General features: G+C 44.8%; 1 protein-coding gene across 1 annotated transcript in view; it reads right to left on the bottom strand.

Moving 5' to 3' along the window:
- GRIP2 (glutamate receptor interacting protein 2) overlaps positions 1–9,021 on the bottom strand; it is a 169,601-nt gene extending 160,580 nt beyond the window's left edge. The window contains exon 1 of the mRNA XM_078151683.1: positions 8,877–9,021. Coding sequence (XP_078007809.1) covers positions 8,877–9,021 — 145 coding nt within the window. The remainder of the gene's footprint in view (positions 1–8,876) is intronic.
- Between the last annotated feature and the right edge of the window lie 11,947 nt (positions 9,022–20,968).

The following is a 20,968-nucleotide window of genomic DNA, read 5'->3' as shown; positions in this document are numbered from 1 at the left end:
TTTTGCCAGGAAAATCCTACAAATGGGAGCATGAAAAGCCAGAGGTGACTAAACAACTTAACATCAAAAATATATTTGCTAGAAAGTCTTTTTTTAATTCCTTTTTCAACTGCGGAGAGGGACATGTAAGAGAGAGAAGGCAGATTTTCACTCACTGAAAAAATCAATTAAAAAAAAATTCTGCCCCAGACATTTAGCAGCTGTTTGATTCTAGTCAAATCACTTGAACTCTGCCTGCCTCAGTTTGCTCACCTATAAAATGGGGATAATAACAGCACCTACTTCCCAGGTTGTTATGAAGATTAAATGAGACAGGATTTGTAAAATGCTTTGCAAATCTTAAAGTACTGTTTTAATGCTAGCTATTATTAAATTCTTAGGTAATATCTGTAAAGGTTACAGTACCATCAACTCTAGAGAGCAGTTTTTTTTTTTTCTGGTGGTGAAATATTTAAATTGCTAAAGCAAGTTGCAGGTTTATCTGAACTGGAAGGTCCCTCACCACTGAAAAATGTCCCAACTAGTTTCTTTCCCCTCAGTACCCACAGGACTTCAGCCTCTGGAAGGCAAAGGGGCATTAGGGAATAGAATCCCATTTCCTAAGGCACAGGTCCAGGCAGGTAAGCAGTTGGCACCAATTAGGGCTAGTAGGCAGGAAGATCCCAGCTATGTGTCCTGGAATCCAGGGGCAGGACCCCAATCTTGGATTGGAATGCTAGGCAGGAAACTAAGGCAGGTGTTTAGGCACCAGCCAGCAGGACAAAAGAGGGACCCAGGAATTAGATTGGCTATACAGATTTTTCTTCTTTCCAACTTTTGGGAAAAAATTTTTTTAAAAATTTCCCCCAGAAGCTCTCAAATCAACAACCTTGGTTGAACAATATGAAGGGGCAGGAAATAACGATTCTTATTAAAAAAGACTTTGCAAAAATGGGGAAATGGGATATCTTTCCCAGAGTAAGCACCAGAAATGGATGGCCAGGTCATTTTCTCTCTCTCAGCCTGTTTTCTCATCGGTAAAATGGGCATAATAATATCACTTTCACTCTCTACCCACAGGTCTCTAAACCTTCAGGCACCTTAGAAATATGGGAAATGTGAGTTGCTGTTATTGTAACCTGTGTGACCTTGAGCAAGTCAATTCCCATGTCTGGGACTAATTTCTTCCTCTATAGAACCCAGGGCAAGCACTCTCAGGCATACAAAGACTGCTCTTGCCTTTTCCCAGAGCTAGCTTTCCCTCCAAACCTGACAATGCCATCAGGTCCACTAGATATACTCAGTCTACCCCCCTCATTTTACACTGAGAAACCTGACGCCCACGGGAAGTCAAGTGACTGACCCAAACACACACAGGGTGGACTAGCTGACCGCTAAACCTTCCGTTATCATCACATCAAATCCTATTATCCTAATGTATTACTGTCTGCTTGACGATATTTAATCATATTTGAACCTTTTCCTCCTCTGAACTCACATCGCGTTCATTTGTCATCCAAAGTCCTGCTTTGGCATTTACCTTACACTGCCTGGCATTTTACTTAGTCTTAGAGGATCATAGATTTTTTGAGCTGTGGGGTATGCTAGAAATGATCTAGTCTGTTATTTTTTTTTAACGGATACAGAAAGGAAAGCCCAGAGACATGAAGTCATTTGTTTGTGGGCACAAGAGTACTAAGCAGGAGAGATGGGTTTGACCCCATCTCTGGTAACTCCAAATACAGTATACTTAGTCATTACACCTGTGTTAAAATTTAGATTGTAAGCCCCCCCTCCCGAAGGAGGCTGTATCATTTTTTACCTTTTTATCCCCAGGGCTTATTTAGTACAGTCTCCTGCACAGAGGGGAAGCTTAACAAATGCTGAACAAAACTATATGCTGGGGAGGAACCATAGGAGAAGAAAGGGCTCTATCCTCCTCTCCTTCCTCTTTACTCCCAACTCACCCTGATCCCTGGCATTTATCACAAGGCTGAGGACACAGTAGGCAGGGGAGGCAAGAACGCCAGACCAGAAGTCAGAAGTCCAGGGCTAAGTCCCAGCTTTGCTAATAATCATCTTTGGTTAATTCCTCTGAAAAGGGGATAATGCCTGCCCTGACTAACAGGGTTGTTAGGAGGGTCGAAAGAGATAATGGCCTGGAAAGGGCATGAGAATTCTGAAGTGTCCCACACATCCACAAGCATCACGTGATTGCTATTCTAGAAGAAATGCAATAAAGGTCTTGAGTAAACAAAAGATGTCTTAATTACAAAAGCTTCCTAAGCCCCCTTTCCAGCAAGAATTCCTTGTTCCCTGACATTGTGAGGAGCCCCTTCCAATATTAACCCCTGGATGGCTTCTCTTTCCCATTCCTCAGTCCAGTTCATCTGGTTGCCAGGTTATTTTTCCTCCTTCAGTCAAATACTAGCTTTTTCCTGAGAGTTGGGAAGAAGAAAAGCCTGTGTAGCCAATCTAATCTCACTGCAGGAAGAAACTCTTGTGTTTATGTTTGGGTTCCCAACCTGCTAGCTTCACTGTCCTCATCCATTTGTAAAATGAGGAGGCTAGAGGAGGTGGTCTCCAAGGTACCCTCCAGATCTCCATTATACATTCTCAGGGCCCTCTCAACTGCTACATTTTATGGTCTAAGTTCCCTCCCTGCTGCAGTATTTGACATACTACAGATGACATTCTGTATTCCAGGGCCCTCTCAGCTCTTTCATTCTGTGTTATAAGGTCCCTTGTGGCTCTGACATTCTGTGGTTTAAAGTCCCTTTCAGCTCTGACATTCTGTGTTCTAATGTCCATCTCAATTCTCACATTGTCTGTTCTCAATTCGCTTCCAGATCTGACATTATGGGTTAAAGTCCCTTCCAGCTCTGCCATTTTGTGTTCTAAGGACCTTACCATCTCTAACATTCTGGGTTCTATGGTCCCTCTCAGCTCTGACATTCTGTGTTCTAAGTCCCTTTCAGCTCTGCCATTCTATGTTTTAAGGTCCCTTCCAGTTCTGAAATTCTGTGTTCTACGATCTCTTCCAGTTCTGACATTCTGCCTTCTAAGGTCCCTCCCAGCTCTGCCATTCTGTGTTCTAAGGTCCCTTTCAGTTCTGACATGCTGTGTTGTAGGGATCCTTCCAGCTCTAATATTCTATGGTTTATGGTCCCTTCTAGCCCTGACATTCTCTTTTCTAATTTTCTGCATCACTATGCTACGTCTAACACAGCTGGTTCCGTGGACTAAGCCCTAGCCCACCCCAGTAACTTGCATGTTGGACAAAAGAGCCAGAGGCAATGCTGCTGAAGATTCATCTGCCTTTTGACCACAATGGCACCTGAGTGACCCTGGAGGGTAAAGAATATGTAACCACTGCAATGACAGAACCCTAGCTTTTCTATTCCAGGTATTGCTCAGCTTAGCTGACTCATACAGTGACAAGACCATCATCAGAAAAACCCACATGAATGTCTTTTCTTCCTCTGGGAACTGCCTTATTTGTAACCATGCACCTGAAAATCCAACTGGGGCAAAACCTGGTTTACTCGGCCTTTTATCAGTCAGCATTTTCCATTAACGAGACCTATCACAGGGTCACAACCAAAAAAAGAGCTGTCATTCAAAATGACGACTGAGGCCCCTGTAAGACCAAGAGGTGCCTTTTGGGTCATTAAAAAATAGATTCAACCTTGTTCAGGAGAGTTCCAGGGTTCCATGTAGGCTGTTGCTGGGGCCCTCATTCATGTAGTATTATTGATACTTTAACATTGTGTAGCACAAATATTTCCTTAGACCCCACTCCTCCCCTCCACCTCTCTTTGGTAACAAAGGAAAGCTGCAGCAAAGTGGATCAATAGCTGACAGTGTAAGCTGCATTCTGTACCTGTAGCCCTTTGCCTCTGTACCAAGGCCGGGGAAGGATGCTGCATCGTCTGCCCTCTGGGACCAAGGTCAGTCCTTGCACTTAGCTAAGTTGAACTGCCTATTAGTACTATACTCATTTACATTACTGTAGGCATTGTCTACAGCATATTCTTTGTATTTACTTGTCTGTACACATGTTGTTTTCCCCTAGGAGAATTTAAGCTCACTGAGGGCAGGAAATATTTTTCTTAATAAATATAATTTAATATAATATATGATGTGATGTCATATGATATGATATAATATAAATAATGTAATATGATGTGATATGATATGTATATAACATTAAATGGCATAATATGATGTGATATAATATAATAATAAAGTACTTAAAGGTTTGCAAAGGGTTTTACAAAATTTACCTTGTTTGATCATGACAAGAATCCTGGGACGTAGGTGACATCATTGTTATGAGAAAACGGAGACAGACAGAACTGAAGTTACTTGCCCAGGGTCACACTCCAGGTAAGCGTCTGAGGGCAGATGTGAACTTGGATCCACCCGACTACAGGTCCAGCACCTTTTCTGCAGTGCCATCTAGCTGCCTCTTTTTTGTTTTTGTATCCCTAATTCCTAGCATGGTTCCTGGAACACAGGAGGCACTCAATAAATGCTTGCTGAAGTGTTGAAGCCAATTGTTGAAAACTAAATTCATGGAATCTTGATCTAATGACAGTGTTGCCAACTCTCTTTTAGGCTCAGTCTTTGACTATATTGGAGCAAATGTACCACTAGAAGGTAAAGATGAGAGTGTGTCTCTCACTTTCACAGAAACACCTGAAGCCAAATGCCCCTGGGTGAAACAAAACTTGAAGGCTCTCTAATCCTAGTGCATCTTCAACAGAATACAGTAAACCAGAGGTTTTCAAAGTGTTGCTTGGGAGAAAAGGATGTTAGATTAGTGGTCATTTGGGCGAGTCTTAATTCTGGTACTAATTCACTGGACTGACCCACAAGTACCTTTGCAACCCTCTACCTCAATTCCTTCACATGAAAAATGGAGAAGAAACCAAACCTTTTCCCTCTAGCACCCCAGGTTATCCTGAGCATCTAATGACATCCCAAACATGATAACACTTTGAAAAAAAAAAGAGGGCTATAAAAGTACTATGTATTGTTATTAAAATTGCAAATTCAAACTTTGTATATTTGGCAATTCTCTATGAAGTAGAGATATTCAATTAAGCCTCTAGGAAAGCCTCCGCTCCTCATCATGAGATGAGAAGACCCTGGATCTCTCTTTGCCAATAGAACACAACCTCTGGTAGTTTCTACCAAGGTGGGAGGGGGTGAAAGTGTGTAGCAACAGACTAGGTTTTGTATTTGCCACTTTCTATCTGTGTGACCTTGGGCACACACTCCTCTGGGCCTCAGTTTCCCCATCTGTAAGATGAGAGGGTTGGAACAGAGCAAAGGTTCTTAAACCTGGGGTCTGGGAATCTGAAACAATAAAAGGTTGAAATCCCCCATGACAAGGTGCTTTATGGAGAGGCTACGAGGTACAGTGGAGAGAGCAGAGGCTCTGGAGTCAATTTCCAACCTCACCTTTGGTGCTCACTGCCTTGTGTAACCTTGGGCAAACCATAGACCCTCTTGGGGCTCTGGGCCTCATCTATGAAATGAAAGGATTGGTCTGAGGTCTCTTTCAGGGACCCTTTCTAGGCCCTGGGGACTACAGCTATGACCTCCTGCTTCTATGATACAGTTTTGCATCTCTAATTCAGGCTCACAAGTATGGGCCTCATGACAGACTCTGCCTGCTTAGGTTTGGAGAGGTCCCTCCCCAGACTGACTACAGGGTGATGACCATTTTGACCACAGGAACTCTCCAATATCGGTTGACAAGGCTGAGCCTCATCACCACCCAGACCCAAATTCCAGATTTTTGAAGTAACTGATTGAGCAGAATCCCCATGCCCCCCCTTCACCAACTGTGCTGGAGAACAGGGAGCTTTCTCAACCCCCTGCCTCTTCTGCTAGTGGCAAGAGTCCACATTCTGAACTTCAGGGAAGGGGATGAGGATGGGGGGAGAGAGGGGGGAGAGTTAGGGCTTGAAAGAAAGATAGTGGTAAGAGGCAATGGGTGGCTTGGTGCTTTCTCTTACTTGAAGAAATGAGGCAGCCAGATTAATGCTTCAGCCACAGGTATTTTTCAGGTAGGTAGTTACCCATTTTACATTTCTATTTACAATCTGTCCTCCTCACATCTCATTTGACTCTCACAACTACTCTGTGAGGTAGGAAAGGATTATTGTTTCCAATTTACAGAGACAGAAACTGTCAGAGAGGTTGAAATCTTATTAAGTTAGAGGTTGAAAGGATTTGGGGGGCAGCTAGGTGGTGCAGTGGATAGAGCACCAGCCCTAGAGTCAGAAGGACCTGAGTTCAAATTTGATCTCAGACACTTACTAGCTGAGCAATCCTGGGCAAGTCACTTAACCCTGACTGCCTCCCCAAAATAAATAAATAGATGAATGAATGAATGAATGAATGAATGAATGAATAATAAATAAATGGGACTTGACCCAGGTCACACAGTTAGCAAGCAGCTGAACCAGGCCTCAAAACCAGGTCTTCTCAGTCCCGTTATGGAGCTTCTTTACTATATCATAATGCTTTATAGTTTCAGCACCACCACTCTGACTTACCCTTACCCCTCACCAAAAAAGTGGTGTGGTAAGGTTCTCACTCCTCCTCCCCCAAGCATCTGCTAAAGTCACATTCAAATGTATGGATACCTCTGCAGCAGGGGAGCCTCATCTGCAGAAACTAACAGAAATCAGTTTGTAGAAAGCCTGATTCCCCATTCTTCAAGGATTTGAGCATCTGCTGTGTGGGGATATGAGAAAAAAAGAAATAACATTCCTTTCTTTCAAGGAGCCTTCCAGTCTGTTTGGGGGAGACAGGACTCACACAGCACGTTACAGAGCAATGAGGTAGTAAGGATACCAGGAATCACTGAAGTATGATGATGCTGGACAGCAGGATCTAGGTTCAGATTCTACCTATCTCTGACACTCATTAGCTGTGTAATTAGAGGAAAGTAACAACCTCTCTGAGCCTTAGACAACTCTCTGAAACTTGTGATCCTTGTAGGAGATCCAAGGGGAGGGAGGGAGGGAGGGGATTTCAGCTGGAGGAATTAGATTGTAGGATTTCAACAGGTGTAGAGGAGGGCAAAGTTCACAGCACTAGCAAAGATCCAGAGGCAGGAATAAGTAGGAGATATTTGAGGGACATTGAGGAGACCAACTTGGCTGGAGCAAAGGGTGTGTGTCAGCACATGATAGGAAATAAGATTAGACTGGGAAAATTAGGCCATATTCTAAAGGGCTTTAAATGTCAGAATGGATGACTGAGTTTCCTTTCCTTTACATTAAGTGAGGGACAGCTGAAACTGAGAAACTCTAAATACAATATCTTTGGACCATGTGGGGTCACTTTTTCTGGAGGGGGTGGGGAGACAATAGCATCTTCAGATTAAATTCTTCTCAAGGGACCACTCATTTGGATCAACATGCCCCCCTCCCCCTCAGCGTGCCCTTAATGGCTGACCTCCCTGGTACTGCGCACATTTGAGGAAAAATCTTATATCATGCCCCAGATTATCAGGGAGGTAACAGCATTTGAGCGCAGGAGACCTCATTCCTGGGGGGAAGGCTCTACAGCAAGGCGGCTGTAATTTAAACAAGAGCTGCTTCCAGCTCCCCACCCCTCAGAGCCTTAGCTCCTATGAAAAAGCATGGCTCACTCCAACCCCAGCCTCTGGGCCTCCAGATAATTCTGCCACTAACCTCAGTGTACAGTCGGAATACTTCAAGTGCCCGGCTTCTAAGTGGGTGTGGCCCAGAAAGCAGGGTTCTGAAAGCGAGCTAGCTTCTGTGAGCGTCGTTCCCTAGCTGCCCTGCAGTGTGCAGGGAAACCATAGAATCTTAGGATCTCAAAGCTGCAACGGACCTTCAAAGTCATCTGGTCTAACCTTCCCCTCGCAGTACAGGAATCCCTTCTGCAGCATCTCTTACAGGTGGTCATCCAGACTCAGCTTGGATACTGCCCGTGACAGGGGGATCTTTATTTATCAGGGCAGCCCCTGGCGTTGTTGGACAGCTCTCATTGTTAGGAAGTTCCTTCTCTTAGTGAGCCAGGACCCGCCTCCTCATCTCACCCCGTCGTCAGTAGGAGCTCTGGCCTCTGGGACCACAAAGAATAAGTCTGCACTCTCTGGCAGCGGTCATGACTGCCCTCCCAAGTATTCTCTTCTCCAGGTTGCATACCCTCTCTCACATGCCAGTTTTCAGTCTCCTCGCAGTCCTCCGCCCCTTCCCTCCTCAATCCCAAAGCTCAGCCCTCAGCTCAGGGAAGAAGCGACGGGATCGGGAGCGAGCTGCGGCAAAGGTGATTCCTCTCCCTCCCGAGCCGGCATTTCTCCCATGTGGAGCTCTACCCACACGGGAAAAAGCCTCTTCTCCTCTTCCTTTTCCTGCCCTCCTCCCCATCCACGGCTTTTCCTTGGCTCCCTCCCAACTCCGATTCCAACTACTCTCATTCACAAAGAGCCCCAGGTTCCCACCGGGGGGGGGGGCTCAGGGTTGAGACAACGCAGGGAGACAGGACCTGGGATGGAGTGGGCTGGGGCAAACCAGGGCAAACCAGCAAGGTCTCTCCTGCCCTGGCATCCAAATCTCTCCTAGCGGTGTCCTGCTGGAGCCAGACCCAGTCCCCACCCACTCACCCAGGGGCCAGGGGATAGATCCAGCCCACCCAATGCCAAGGCCCAAAGGCATGGGACGGGACGAACCAGGCAGCGTGCACTGCCACCCGCAGCCCCTAGTCCCCCGGGCAAACCCTCGGGGCTCCAGTGGGTGGGTAGACAAAAAGCCCTTCCACTCCTTGGGGTCCCGGCTCCCAGGCTTCATGCATCTCCCCTTTCCCTGTCCCTCAAGTCAAACAGCAAGTGGGCGGCTCTTTGTTACAACTGTCCAAGCGGGGGGAAAAAAATCCCATCCACCGGAAAAGTCCAGCGGGAGAGTCGGCGGGCAGGGCGGGAGGACTCGGGGAGTCCACGGGGGAGCACTCACCCAGGTCCGCCTGCGAATCCTTTTTCAGGCCGCAAAGCATGTCAGCTATTGTCTCTCAAGGCATCCGGCTAATTGCAATCCCCGCGCCGGAGCCCGCTCTCTCCCTCTCTCTGGCTCGCTTTCCCCTCCCTCCTCCCCTCCCTCCCGGCCCGCCCGCCTCCCTCCTCCCTCTCTCTTTGCCTGCCTCCCCTCCCTCCTGGCGGCTCGAGTCACTCACTTCACAGCAGCAGTCTCGCTGGCTGGCAGGCAGCCTCGCGCCTCATTCTGGGCTGGTTGGAGAGCAGGGATTCCGTGCCCCCGCCCCACTGCCCCACTGCCACTTAAAGGGGACCAAGTCCCGTTGCCTTAGCTTGGGGCAATGGGGATGGGACCTTTCCACTTCACTGCTCCCTGCCGCCAAGGGGTGGGACAGCAGAGGAATTCTCCAGCCCTCCCACCCCGCACTGAATGCAAGCCCCTTGAGGGTAGGAGTAAGCCAAGTAGGAAAGGTGGAGGAATATCCCATCCCCCCGCCCCCCACCCCACCGAATGTAAATTTCTTGAAGACCAGGGCCAGCTTGGTAAGGCAAAGAAATAGCGCCCCTCCCCGAATGTAGGCGCCTTGTGGGCACAGGGGCAAACCAGCTTGCTAAGGTCAAGAAATGTAAAGCTCTTGAGGGGCTCCAGATAGCTTACTTTCGTGCTTGCATTCGAGAACTAACAAATTGCCAGGCATTTATTAGGGAGATGGAGAGGCAAAGTGAGAGGGTTGGGGACAGGGGCAGGTATTGACCCAGTGATTTCACTGGTGTAGGGAACTCACTCCCTCTGCCAATACAGGTTGAGACCTTCTCTGTAATTTAGTCTTAAAGCAAGAGTTCTTAAACCTTTTTTTTTTTCGGTCATGGATCCCTTTTAGCAGTCCGGTGAAGCCTATGGGCTTTTTCTCTGAATAAGGTTTTTAAACAAGTGGAAGAATTTAGGTTAGTGAAAATAAAGATTCCCCCCACCCATCCAAGTTCGTCGATTCTCAGACACCTAATGCTAGTACCCTACTGAAGACCCTCTGTCTCAGTGAGTTGCCTATGGCTTCCCAGGCTTCCTTAGAATCTCAGCTTAAATCTCATCGTTTGCAGGAGCCTTTCCCGGTCTCCCCCCACTCCACCCCAGTGCTCTTCTGAGATTACTGCCCTCTGCTCTGTATATAGCATATGCGTGTGTGCATGTATGTATATATGTATGTATGTATTATGTATGTATATATGTATGTATGTATGTATGTATTATGTATGTATACATAGAGAGAGAGTTTGTATCTTGTCTTCCCCATCAGAATGTGAGCTCCTTGAGAGCAGGGCCTGTCTTTTGCCTTCCTAGCACTAAGCACAGTACATGACGCTTAGTAAGGACTTAATAAATGTTTATAGACTTCCTGACTGTGACAGTGAGAGCTTAAATGATTTGCCAAGGATCACAGCAAGGATTTCGGAGAGGTTAGATCTGAACCCAGTACCTAATTAAATGCTTGTTGATTGACTGATTGATTAAAAACAAACCCCATTGGCCCTTCCTTATAAAAAAGGTGTCCCCAGTCTTAGTGCAGCTCAACCGCATTAAGGCTTTGGGGACACCCAAGATTGGGAGACCAGAGACCTGAGTTCTTGTGGGGCTCTGCCATTTATAAGATGTGCAACACTGGGCTAGTCACTTCCCCTTTCTAGGCCTCAGTTTCCTCCTCTATAAAGTGAAATAGTTGGGTTTAGAGTATCAGCTCTAAGTACGTTCCTGATCTGTCACTCTAAGTTGCCTGAAGTTTTTAACTTCCAAAGTGGGACGGGGGAGGTGTCCCCTTCAAAAGGCAACTTGGCTCTTTAAAATAAGTGAAGTCTCTGAGCCCCAGCTCTTCCAGGAAGAGGGAAAGACCCCAGTGGCCTCAAAGTGAGGAAGAGAATGATTAAAAGGAACAGCTGGTTGTGAATGACAAACAGTCCCTCTAGGCTTGCTGGAGAAGCAGGCTCTGGGACATTAAAATTCACATTCCTGTGCTGTCCTCTCCCCCTTCCTCCAGCCCTAGTAGATGTGGGGTATTTTTTGTTGTTGTTTAGTTATGTATTTGCTCCCATGAACACTGTGAGAAGTTGTTGAGTACCAGGGAGTTAGGGGCTTGGGTGTATGTGTGTTTGTGTGTGTGTGTGTGTGTGTGTGTGTGTGTGTGTGTGTGTATTCTTTCTCTCCCCCTCCCCTCCCTGTCCCTATGTCCCTAAAAGAGCCTCTGCAACCAGACCTTCAAGGGCTAGCTGTCACAAAAACCCAGAGGCATGGCAGGTGCTAAGTGAGCAGAGATAGCTGCCTGGGACTGTCCTGGATAGGCTCCCAAGAGATAAGAGCCTGGCTTCCCATGCCCTCGGAATCTCTAGGATCTTACAAGAACTCGGTCATTTGTGGCAGGCCCACTGAAGGAAGGTTCTGTGGCCCAGCCATGACTTTTCCTTTAAACCTGGAAGCCCCATCATGGTCTTCAGACACATGCAGTCAACACTCATTTTCAAACTGAGGAAACAAACCCAGAGAGTTTCAGTAACTTGCTCAAAGTCACAGAGGGAGTAAATAGCAGAACCAGATGCTTTGGCTTCAAAAATAGCACATATTTTAAAGAGTCAATTCTGCCCCCTCATAATCCTTCAAAGGCCAACACATTCCCAACAAACGATTTTGGAGGCCTAGCAGTCTTAGATCCCTGTCCTAGGTGCTGAGGAAGACAAACTGTTTAGGTAAGACAAAGACCCTTCTCTCAAAGAGTTTGCAGACCACTGGGGATACATCATCCACCTCAATAGCATATCCAAAACAGGTGGTTAGTTCATCAGGTCCTAACCAAGAAAGGGGGAGGGGCAGTGAGGAGATCTTACACCCTTGAAGAGCTAGAGTCCTTCCTTCTTGTAATCTCTTGTGCTTTCTCAATTTATTATATTCTAACTTATGACATAGTTCAACTCAAAATTCTAGACTATAAACCCCTGGAAGGTAGGGAATATGTCTCAGCTATATTTTGGTTCAGTTTTACACAAAAGAGGCATTTAATAAATGAATATTTGTCAAAACAATTATATGTGTAGATGTCTATATGTGCATATAGGTATATATGAATATATGTACATATACATATATGTATATGTGTATTGTGTGTATATACATATACATATATATGTATATATGTATATGTGTATTGTGTGTATATATATATATGTATATATATCCTGCTATTGTAAACTCCTTGCAGGGATTGACTGTGGAATTTTTTCACGTTTTGTCTCCATCAGTATTGCACATAGTAGGCCCTTAATTTGGTGAACTGTATTGTCTTGGGTCTGAACATTTCCTCCCTCCACACACACCTCTCTTTTTCAAAGACCACATAGAGCCTGAAATAAGAAAAGTAAGATGGTTCAGGTGTAGTTTCCTTTGGAGCGATAAGTATAAATGAATCAATGAATGAGCATTTATCATACACCTACTGTGATCCAGGTCTTGGGCTAGGTGCCAGAGATACAAATATAAACGTAAGATAGTTCTTGCCCTCAAGTAACTTACATTCTAACTGGGGATACTACAGATAATGGAGTGGAGGCCAGGTGGGAGGTTTCCTCTGGGGAGTCACAGGAATAGTGAGGTGTGTGGAGCTGAAGGTTTGAATATTGTCTGACAGTGCTGGTAATATTTATCAGATTACTCTTCTTGGAGTAAGAACAAGAAGACTGCAGGGTCTGGAGAGGGGAAGGGAACAAGAATTTATAGGGAACCTACTAAGTGCCAGGCACTATGGTAAGCCCCTTACAATTATTATCTCATTTGATCCTCATGATAACCCTTGGGAGATAAATCCCATTAGTATCCCCATTTTATAGTTGAGGAAACTGAGGCAGGCAGTGGGAAAGTGACTTTCCCAGTGTTGCACAGCTAGTAAGTACCTGGGGCTAGATTTGAAAACAGAGCTTTCTAACAGCCAGGCCCAGCATCCTCTCCACTCTGACACCTCATCCAGCGCCTCTTGGAGGGAAGGAAAATAGATAGAGAGAAGTCTGGGATATGTCAGCCCTAGTACCTTAGTGGATAGCTGGTCAGACTGTGAAGCATGGTCCAGGCCTAGCTAGACTAGTAGGTTAGGTGAGCTTTCAGGCCTTCACCAATTGATCAGGACAGCTCAGCCTTAGGGTAGAGTACCAGCATTGAGGGAATTAAACTTCCCAGAGGCTGGAGATGGGAAGTACCGTTGGCCCCCTAGAGGGCCAGATCTGGAGGGTGCTCTACATGGTAGGGAGAAAAGCAAGAGTTGGGGGGAAGGAGTAGCATCAGGGCAGACAATAAAATGTCCTCCTGGGTAGGCAGACCCAAGCTTCCTTGTAGGATGGCTTGATGTGATGTGAAGTGTGGTCTAGGGCCAGCTAGACAGAGCAGAAGAAAGGAAGTTTATTCATCCTTCCAGGCGGTTTTAACGCACTGATCCTTCAAGCTATGAAAATGTATTAGCACTCCTACCCCTCTCCCCTGCACTCTAAGCCCCAGGAGAATGGAAAAGTCCAGAATCCCTCACTGTCTACAGGGATCTTATCCTGTCCCCTCCCCCTTTTTTTTTTACCCATCTCTATAGAATGAAACTTAAATCAGCCAACAGCTAAGCTTGGTGGGGAAAGCCATTAAAATACCCTTTCAACATGATCAACGAAGGAGCATGCATGATAGAAATTACAGCTGTCAACTTCTCTTAAGGAAATATTTGGCATGAATACAAATGCACTTAAATTAGGAAGTAAGATTTATAATTAAGAAACCTTTCTACTCTGTTCTCCCCCTCTCTGCATTGAGGGAGGAGGGGAGAAATTCTTTCCATGTAAGAAAGAACTCCTTTGAAGGTTATGCCAGGCCCTACTTAAAGGCCTTTCAGGGTTTGAAGAAAATGAGCCATAGCTGATTGGAAAAGGAAGCTTCAATCTTCAGAGTAGAATAGAGGATGGTCTCTCTGTGAGAGACATCCTAGGTGTAATGAATAGGACACTGGCATTGGGAGTCAAAAAGACAAGTTCACATGTCACCTCATACACAAGTTCCTGATGCCTCTGTGCCTCAGTTTCCTTACCTGAAAAATGAGGGGCCTCTAAGGTCCAACCTAGCTCTATATGATTCTTTCTGGAACGCCCATTCTGCTAGACATCAGGTGCTTTTTTTGGTTTTGTTGTTGTTTTGTTTTATTTTTAAAGCCAGTCCCTGAGTTGAGAAAACTAGGTTCTGACTTGGCTGAACAAGGGCTCCTTCTCCCCACCCCACCCTTAAAAGATGACAGGATTGGAGTGTGGGGGAATAGACAGATGGCGAGGGTGTGCATGGTGGACCCCAGCCAGTAGACACAAACGTTCTTCCCGCTAGAGATTCCAAGGGACAATATTTTGCTGTGGGAGACAACAGCTTGTGTCTCTAGCAATGCTTTTTTAAAAAAGATAGTCCACACACATGAGGGAAATTAAACAGCCAGAAACTATATTTTATGACACCAAAATATATGGGTGCCATAAAAAGTTACTAGAACGAATCTGTCCACAGATGGCAGGAGCTTCCTGCGAAGGAAACTGTGCTGCTCGATTCTCCTGCTTCCTATCTGGACATTTTGAGGATGATAATAGACTCCACGTGTCTGTGTGTGTATCCATTATCTTAAATATTAATTATCTTAATTATTAATTATCAATCCTCACACCCACCCTGTGTGGTGGGTAGAGGGAGGTATTACACAGTATTTAGAGGGTCAGACTGGGAGGCAAGAAGACCTGTGTCTGAATCTTGCCTCAGGTGCTGTGTGATCCTGAGCAAGTCACTTAAACTTTCTCAGTCTCAGTTTACTTATTTGTAAAAACATATATATATATATATATATATATATATATATATATATATATATATATATATAAAATATATATGTATACATCTGTGAAAATATTTGCAAAACTATATATTTATACATGTAATGTTTTGCAAACCTTTCAAGTGCAACATAAAGCTTAGCAATTATTACTATTATTAATACTAATTCTCATTTCACTGGTTGAGAAACAGTCAGAGGACTTGCTTCTAAGTCCCCCAATGAGCCAGGGGGAGCTGGGGTTAGATTCTAGGTCTCTCCACTCCTTATTCAATGATTTTTCCACAACATCATGTATGAAATTCCATCTTAGAGACACAAATCTTTCCCTTCTGTTCCAGGTAATGAGTGCTGGGGTATGCATGCCTGCTCCTCTCTCCTTCCTCTAGAAGTTTTGGCAAAACAGAGTTGGTTTTGTTGTTGTTTTGTTTTATTTTTAAATCCAGTCCCTGAGTTGAGAAAACTAGGTTCTGACTTGGCTGAACAAGGGCTCCTTCTCCCCACCCCACCCTTAAAAGATGACAGGATTGGAGTGTGGGGGAATAGACAGATGGCGAGGGTGTGCGTGGTGGACCCCAGCCAGTAGACACAGTACCTTCATTTAGCTCTCCCAGCGAAAATAACACCAGGTAGACTATGATACAACTGAGAAGATAATGGATTTTCTAGCTAGACCAGGTAGGAGCCAGACTCAGTCTAATCCAAATCTAAATGTTGTAGAGGTGGAGTCACAGAGGAAGGAAGGAAGGAAGGAAGGAAGGAAGGAAGGAAGGAAGGAAGGAAGGAAGGAAGGAAGGAAGGAAGGAAGGAAGGAAGGAAGGAAGGAAGGAAGAAAGGAAGGAAAGAAGGAAGGAAGGAAGGAAGGGAGGGAGGGAGGAAGGAAGGAAGGAAGGAAGGAAGGAAGGGAAGGGGAAGGAAAAATTCATTTATTAGGCCCCCATTATGCACTAAACACTAAGCTAAGAGTTTGACAAACATAATCTCACTTAATCCTTGTAACAACCCTGGGAAGTAGGTGCTATTATTATCATCCCTATTTTGTAGTTCAGGCAGGCATAGGTTAAGTGACTTGCCCAAGGTCACATAGTATCTGAAGCTGGATTTGAATTCATGTCTTCCTGATGCCAGTCCCAGCCTTCTATCTATTATGCCTCCTAGAGAGGTTAAGAGATTTCCTAAGTGTATAGAAGGAGTAAGCACCAGAGTTCTGATTCAAATCCCTCTGCTCTGACTCCAAATACTTCCCACCATACCATGGTACCTCCCTGGAGTGGGCTGCTCTTCCACCATGATAACATAGACCCACTAGCAGGACTACTGAAGGGAGGAGGGATGCTACCTGAGGACTTGGAGAGAGAGGATGCATATTGTGAAGTACCATGAGCCAAATGTGGGAGGAAGGAGAGGGACTTGTCGACTTATTTATACCATTCAAGGGGAAGCTAGTTCCTTTAGCCCCTGAGACACTGTGGGTGTGTGTGTGTGTGTGTGTGTGTGTGTGTGTGTGTGACAGACAGAGACAGAGAGACAAAGGAAGGACAGAGAGACCTGGGGAGACAGAAAAAGACGGGGTACAGAGAAAGAGAGATGGCAATGAAGAGACAAATGTGAGAGACAGAGATGTGTGTGTGTGTGTGTGTGTGTGTGTGTTAGAGAGAGAGAGAGAAAGAGAGAGACACAGAGAGACAGAGACAGAGATAGAGAAGGGGGGGTGGGGTGAGTGATTAGAAACCAAATGATTAAAACAACAGAGAAAGATGAAGTCCTCTAGTCAGGAGGTGTGTTTGAACTGTGATTTTCTCTGGTGGGCTGGTCCCCTGAGGAAAGGAATTATTGCCATCTTCTGTGAGCAGAGGAGAACTTTGGGTAGAGAGACAGGCAAGGATGGGCTCCACACAGAAGTCTCTGGGAACTCTGCTTGGCTGGAGGCTTCGCCATGCAGGACTACAAAAGGGGCCCCTGAAAGGGAACCTCCCTTACCAGGAGCTATGAGAGCTCCAGAAAGCTGGCTGGGGCAGGGAGCAGACCAATGCCAGCTGCCAAGAGCCACTGGGCATGAGAACGCTGGAGAAGACAAACCACTGGAGGAGTCATGTCCAAGCACATCGGTGAGAACAAACATCCTCTTGCTGGAGGTGTAGGGCTGAGAACAGCTGAAGTCATCCACTCTTCTGAAGGAGCTGTCTTCTCTGGTTGGTAAAATAATTTTCTCTCACTTGATGTTAAGAGTACTCCTAGTTTCCTTTCACCTCTAGCTCATTCTGTTCATGTTTTGTGTCTTATATTTTGCATGCTTGAAAGGCAGTAGGTGGGCAGGCTAAAGTCCCCACATGCTTAGGAAAGGTAGCTAGCTTCTCAGCAGTACAATGATCCAAGGCAATTCCAGAAGACTCACAATGGAAAATGCTGTCCACGTCCAAAGAAAGAACTATGGAATCTGAAGGCTGATAGAAGAAGACTACTTTCTTTTCTTTTTTTTTTGTGTGTGGTTTTTCCCCTTCTGTTCTGTTTCTTCTTTCACAATACGACCAATGTGGAAATTTGTTTAATATGATTGCACATGTACAACCTATATCTGATTGCTTGCCATCTTGGGGAGGGGGGATGGGAAGGAGGGAGAGAGAAAAAAATTTGAAATTCAAAATCTTACAAAACATGAATGTTGAAAACTATTTACCAAAAATAAATAAATATCGATGGTGGAAAAACAAAGGGAAAGGGCAGCTAGCCAGAGAAGTGAGAAGTGACCTAAAGGTCTCCCAAGTCCTTCATGTCAGAAGGGAGCCTCTGACACCAGGATTATACAAAGCACTGTTTCTACCCAAGTCAAGAGTCAGTTGGCAGGAAGCCTCTCCAGGTGTTCCTTTTTTTTCTAGTTCACACAAAAGAACTTTCAAAACTCCGGGCTCCCTGCACATACCCTGTTTTGCTGATTCAGAATCTTTGGGCTCTTTATGATCCAGCCCCAGCCTACCTATTGCCAGGAAAGGGAGGAAATGAAGACGAAAAAGACAGTTGCTCCACCTTGCCAATGCTGCAGAGGAAGAAGATCTAAGGAGGCTCTGGGTAACATTGCCAGCTGTAGTGCAGCAAGGGAAAGCTGGAATGACTAAGTAGGGATGGTACAAAGAATTCTAGCTCTGGAGTCAGAGGACCTGAGTTCAAATCCCAGTGCTGGCTCTTACTGCTAGTACAACCTTGAACAAATCATAACCTTTCTAGTCTTCAGTTTTCTCCACTGTAAAATGAGGGGAGGGCTGGGATCTGTGGTCCTTTCTGGCTCTGGATCAATGATTACGAAGTGTAAATGTGAGGCAGTGGACCCTTGAGCTCCAGGAATCAGGACGGAAATGGTGGGCAGGAGTAGCCGAATTCATTCATTAAATAATTAGGAGGCACCTACTATATACTTCGTAATTTCCAAAGTTCTACATCATTGAGGTTTTGATGAGAATGTATACAAAAAAATAGATTACATTTATGTAATGCTTTAAAGGTGGCGAAATGTAAAGTGCTTCACAGATACTATCTTATCTGGTCCTCACAATGACCCTGTGAGTCAGGACTTGTTTTTGTGTTTGTTTGTTTTTGGTTTTTAACAGGTTTGCAGATGGAGAAACTGAGTCTGAGAAAGACATACAGCTAGCAGGTATCTGGGGCAGGGCTCAAACTAAGATCTTTCTGATTCCTGCATCAAGCTGCCTATTTCTAGCCTTTCTACAACTCTAATTCAGGGAGTTCTTAACCTATTTTATCTGTAAAGGAACTCTTCATCAGTCTCGTGAAGCCTATGGACCCCTTCTCAAAATCATGTAAAACATGTGAAGAAAGATGCTCTCTGCATCCAGAGAAAGAACTGATAAATAGAAGTATGTGTAGAGTAATTTTACATGTATATGTGTGTGTGTGTGTGTGTGTGTGTATGTGTGTGTGTGTGTGTGTGTGTGTGTGTGTGTGTATATATATATGCATCTAATGGTAGCCCTCTCTAGGGTGAGGAAGGGAGGAGGGAAGAAAAAAAGGAAAAAAGGAAATTTACATGATAACTTTATTATATATTTAAAAGGAATAGCAAATTGTACATAATAGATTTGAAGTTTCATGTGCAATCATCTTTTTTATTATGTTATGGAATGCTTGTTTTAATGCATAAATTAAAAATAAAATAAATGGGGGGGAGAAATAAATTCTTACAGATTGAAATTAAATAAGTAATTAATTAAAGGAAATCACTCTCCAGTATTTGACAACTAGTAATTGCTCATTCATTTGTTCATTCATTTCTGTTTGCAGCCAGACTCTCCATTACCCAGAGGAAAAACCTCCAAGTTCCCCAGTACAGTATTCAAGGTCTTTCAGGATCCCATCCTCCTCTTACCTTTTCAGCGACATTTACTGTTCTCCTACATAAACTCTACAGTTCAGTAGAGAAGGACTTCTCACTTCCTGAACACACCTTGTTCTTTCCCTCCACCATACCTTTCATTCCATTATCCTGACTAGTAATAATGACCTTCTTTCTCCTCTTTGCCTACCAGAAACATATCCCATCTTCAGAACCCATTTCAACTCACTTCCTCCATGAAGCCTTCCAAAATACTAGTCACAGCCACGTCTCTCTTCTCTCAGCTCTCATGGTGTTTCTGTCTTACCCTTCAGGGTGACACTCATCATATATTTCCCGACACCAGTTTGGTGTCTCTTCATGTCTTAGATTATTAAAACGAGAAGGAACCTAGGAATATAGAATGTGATAACATAGAAGATAGAATGGCAAAGGTGGAAGAGACGTTAAAAGCCATCCAGGTAAACTCACTTTACAGAAAGTGAAGGGAAGGTCCTCAGAGGACAGATGATGTGGTTAACATCACCCAGCAAGTTGGTGGGTGATTGGCTCTGTTGACTCTGGGCTAGCGTTCTTTCTGCTGCCCTATACTGCCTCCTGATTTGGACAGCTGGACTTTCAAACCAGACTATGAGTTCCATAAGGGTAGAGGTCATGTCTTATATCTCTCCCATTTCCCCCAAGGATTGGGCCAACAGCAGAGGTACCATAAATATGTGTTTATTGGCCAGGTAAATATTTTTTTTAAGTTTTCAAATGAAAGAAACACACAAAGATGAGATATGAATTAACATCATGACAAGGTGGTTAAAAATCTTAGTCTGGGTGAAGACCCTTGACTGCTTTGAAAACCAGGCTATGGAGCCTGGGCTGCAATAAGAGAACAGTGTCCAGAGAAAGAAAATGACCACACATCCAGTACTGTATTACTTATCAGGGCTTAGCAGAGTGCTCTGTGAACATAGGTGCTAAATACATGTTTACTAAATTGGGATAATAAGGGGAAGGTAGGTGGCACAACAGATAGAGCGTTGTACCTGGAGTCAGGAATACTTGAGTTCAAATCTGGCCTCAGACACTTACTAGCTGTGTGATCCTGGGCAGGTTACTTAACCCTGTTTGCCTCAGTTTCCTCATCTGTAAAATAAGCTGGAGAAGGACATAGCAAACCTCTCCAATATCTTTGTCAAGAAAACCCTAAACGGGGTCTTGAAGAATCGGACACTATGGAAAAACAATTGAACACCAAATCAGCATACTTATGTTACCCAGCAACTTTTAATACCAACCCCTCCCCATCTAATCCTTTTCCACCTGGCAGCATCCCATTCTCCCTACCTTATGCTCTGCCAACCACATTTTTTTCTTCCCTGGATCCTATCTCCTCAGGGCTTTTGAGTGACTAAGCATTTATCAATAGATTCTTGGAGTGTGGTTTGATATCTTCCACCTCCCCTAAGTATTTGTAGTTCTACAGAGAACTTCTAGAAGACACAATTCCTTATCCCAAAAGAAGCGATATTTACTGGTGACATCAGGTATTAACTCCTCCACCTCTCACCCCTTACCTTGTCTAAGTGTACAGCTGCCCCTGCTTTGAACTCATGGGGCAAGGGCATAGGAAGTTGTGTCCTCTGCTGCCATGGAGAGACAAGGGTCCTATCCTCACTGGCTTATTTGAACCCCAATCTTGACTGTACTGTGTGGATGGGGTAGGAGGAAGAACTTTGGTGATTTCTTCTGAATTCACAG

This window comes from Phascolarctos cinereus, unplaced genomic scaffold, assembly GCF_003287225.1.
Source record: "Phascolarctos cinereus isolate Bilbo 61053 unplaced genomic scaffold, phaCin_HiC Scaffold_4;HRSCAF=312, whole genome shotgun sequence".
Classification (NCBI taxonomy): Eukaryota; Metazoa; Chordata; class Mammalia; order Diprotodontia; family Phascolarctidae; genus Phascolarctos; species Phascolarctos cinereus.
This window is presented reverse-complemented; position numbering and strand designations above follow the sequence as displayed.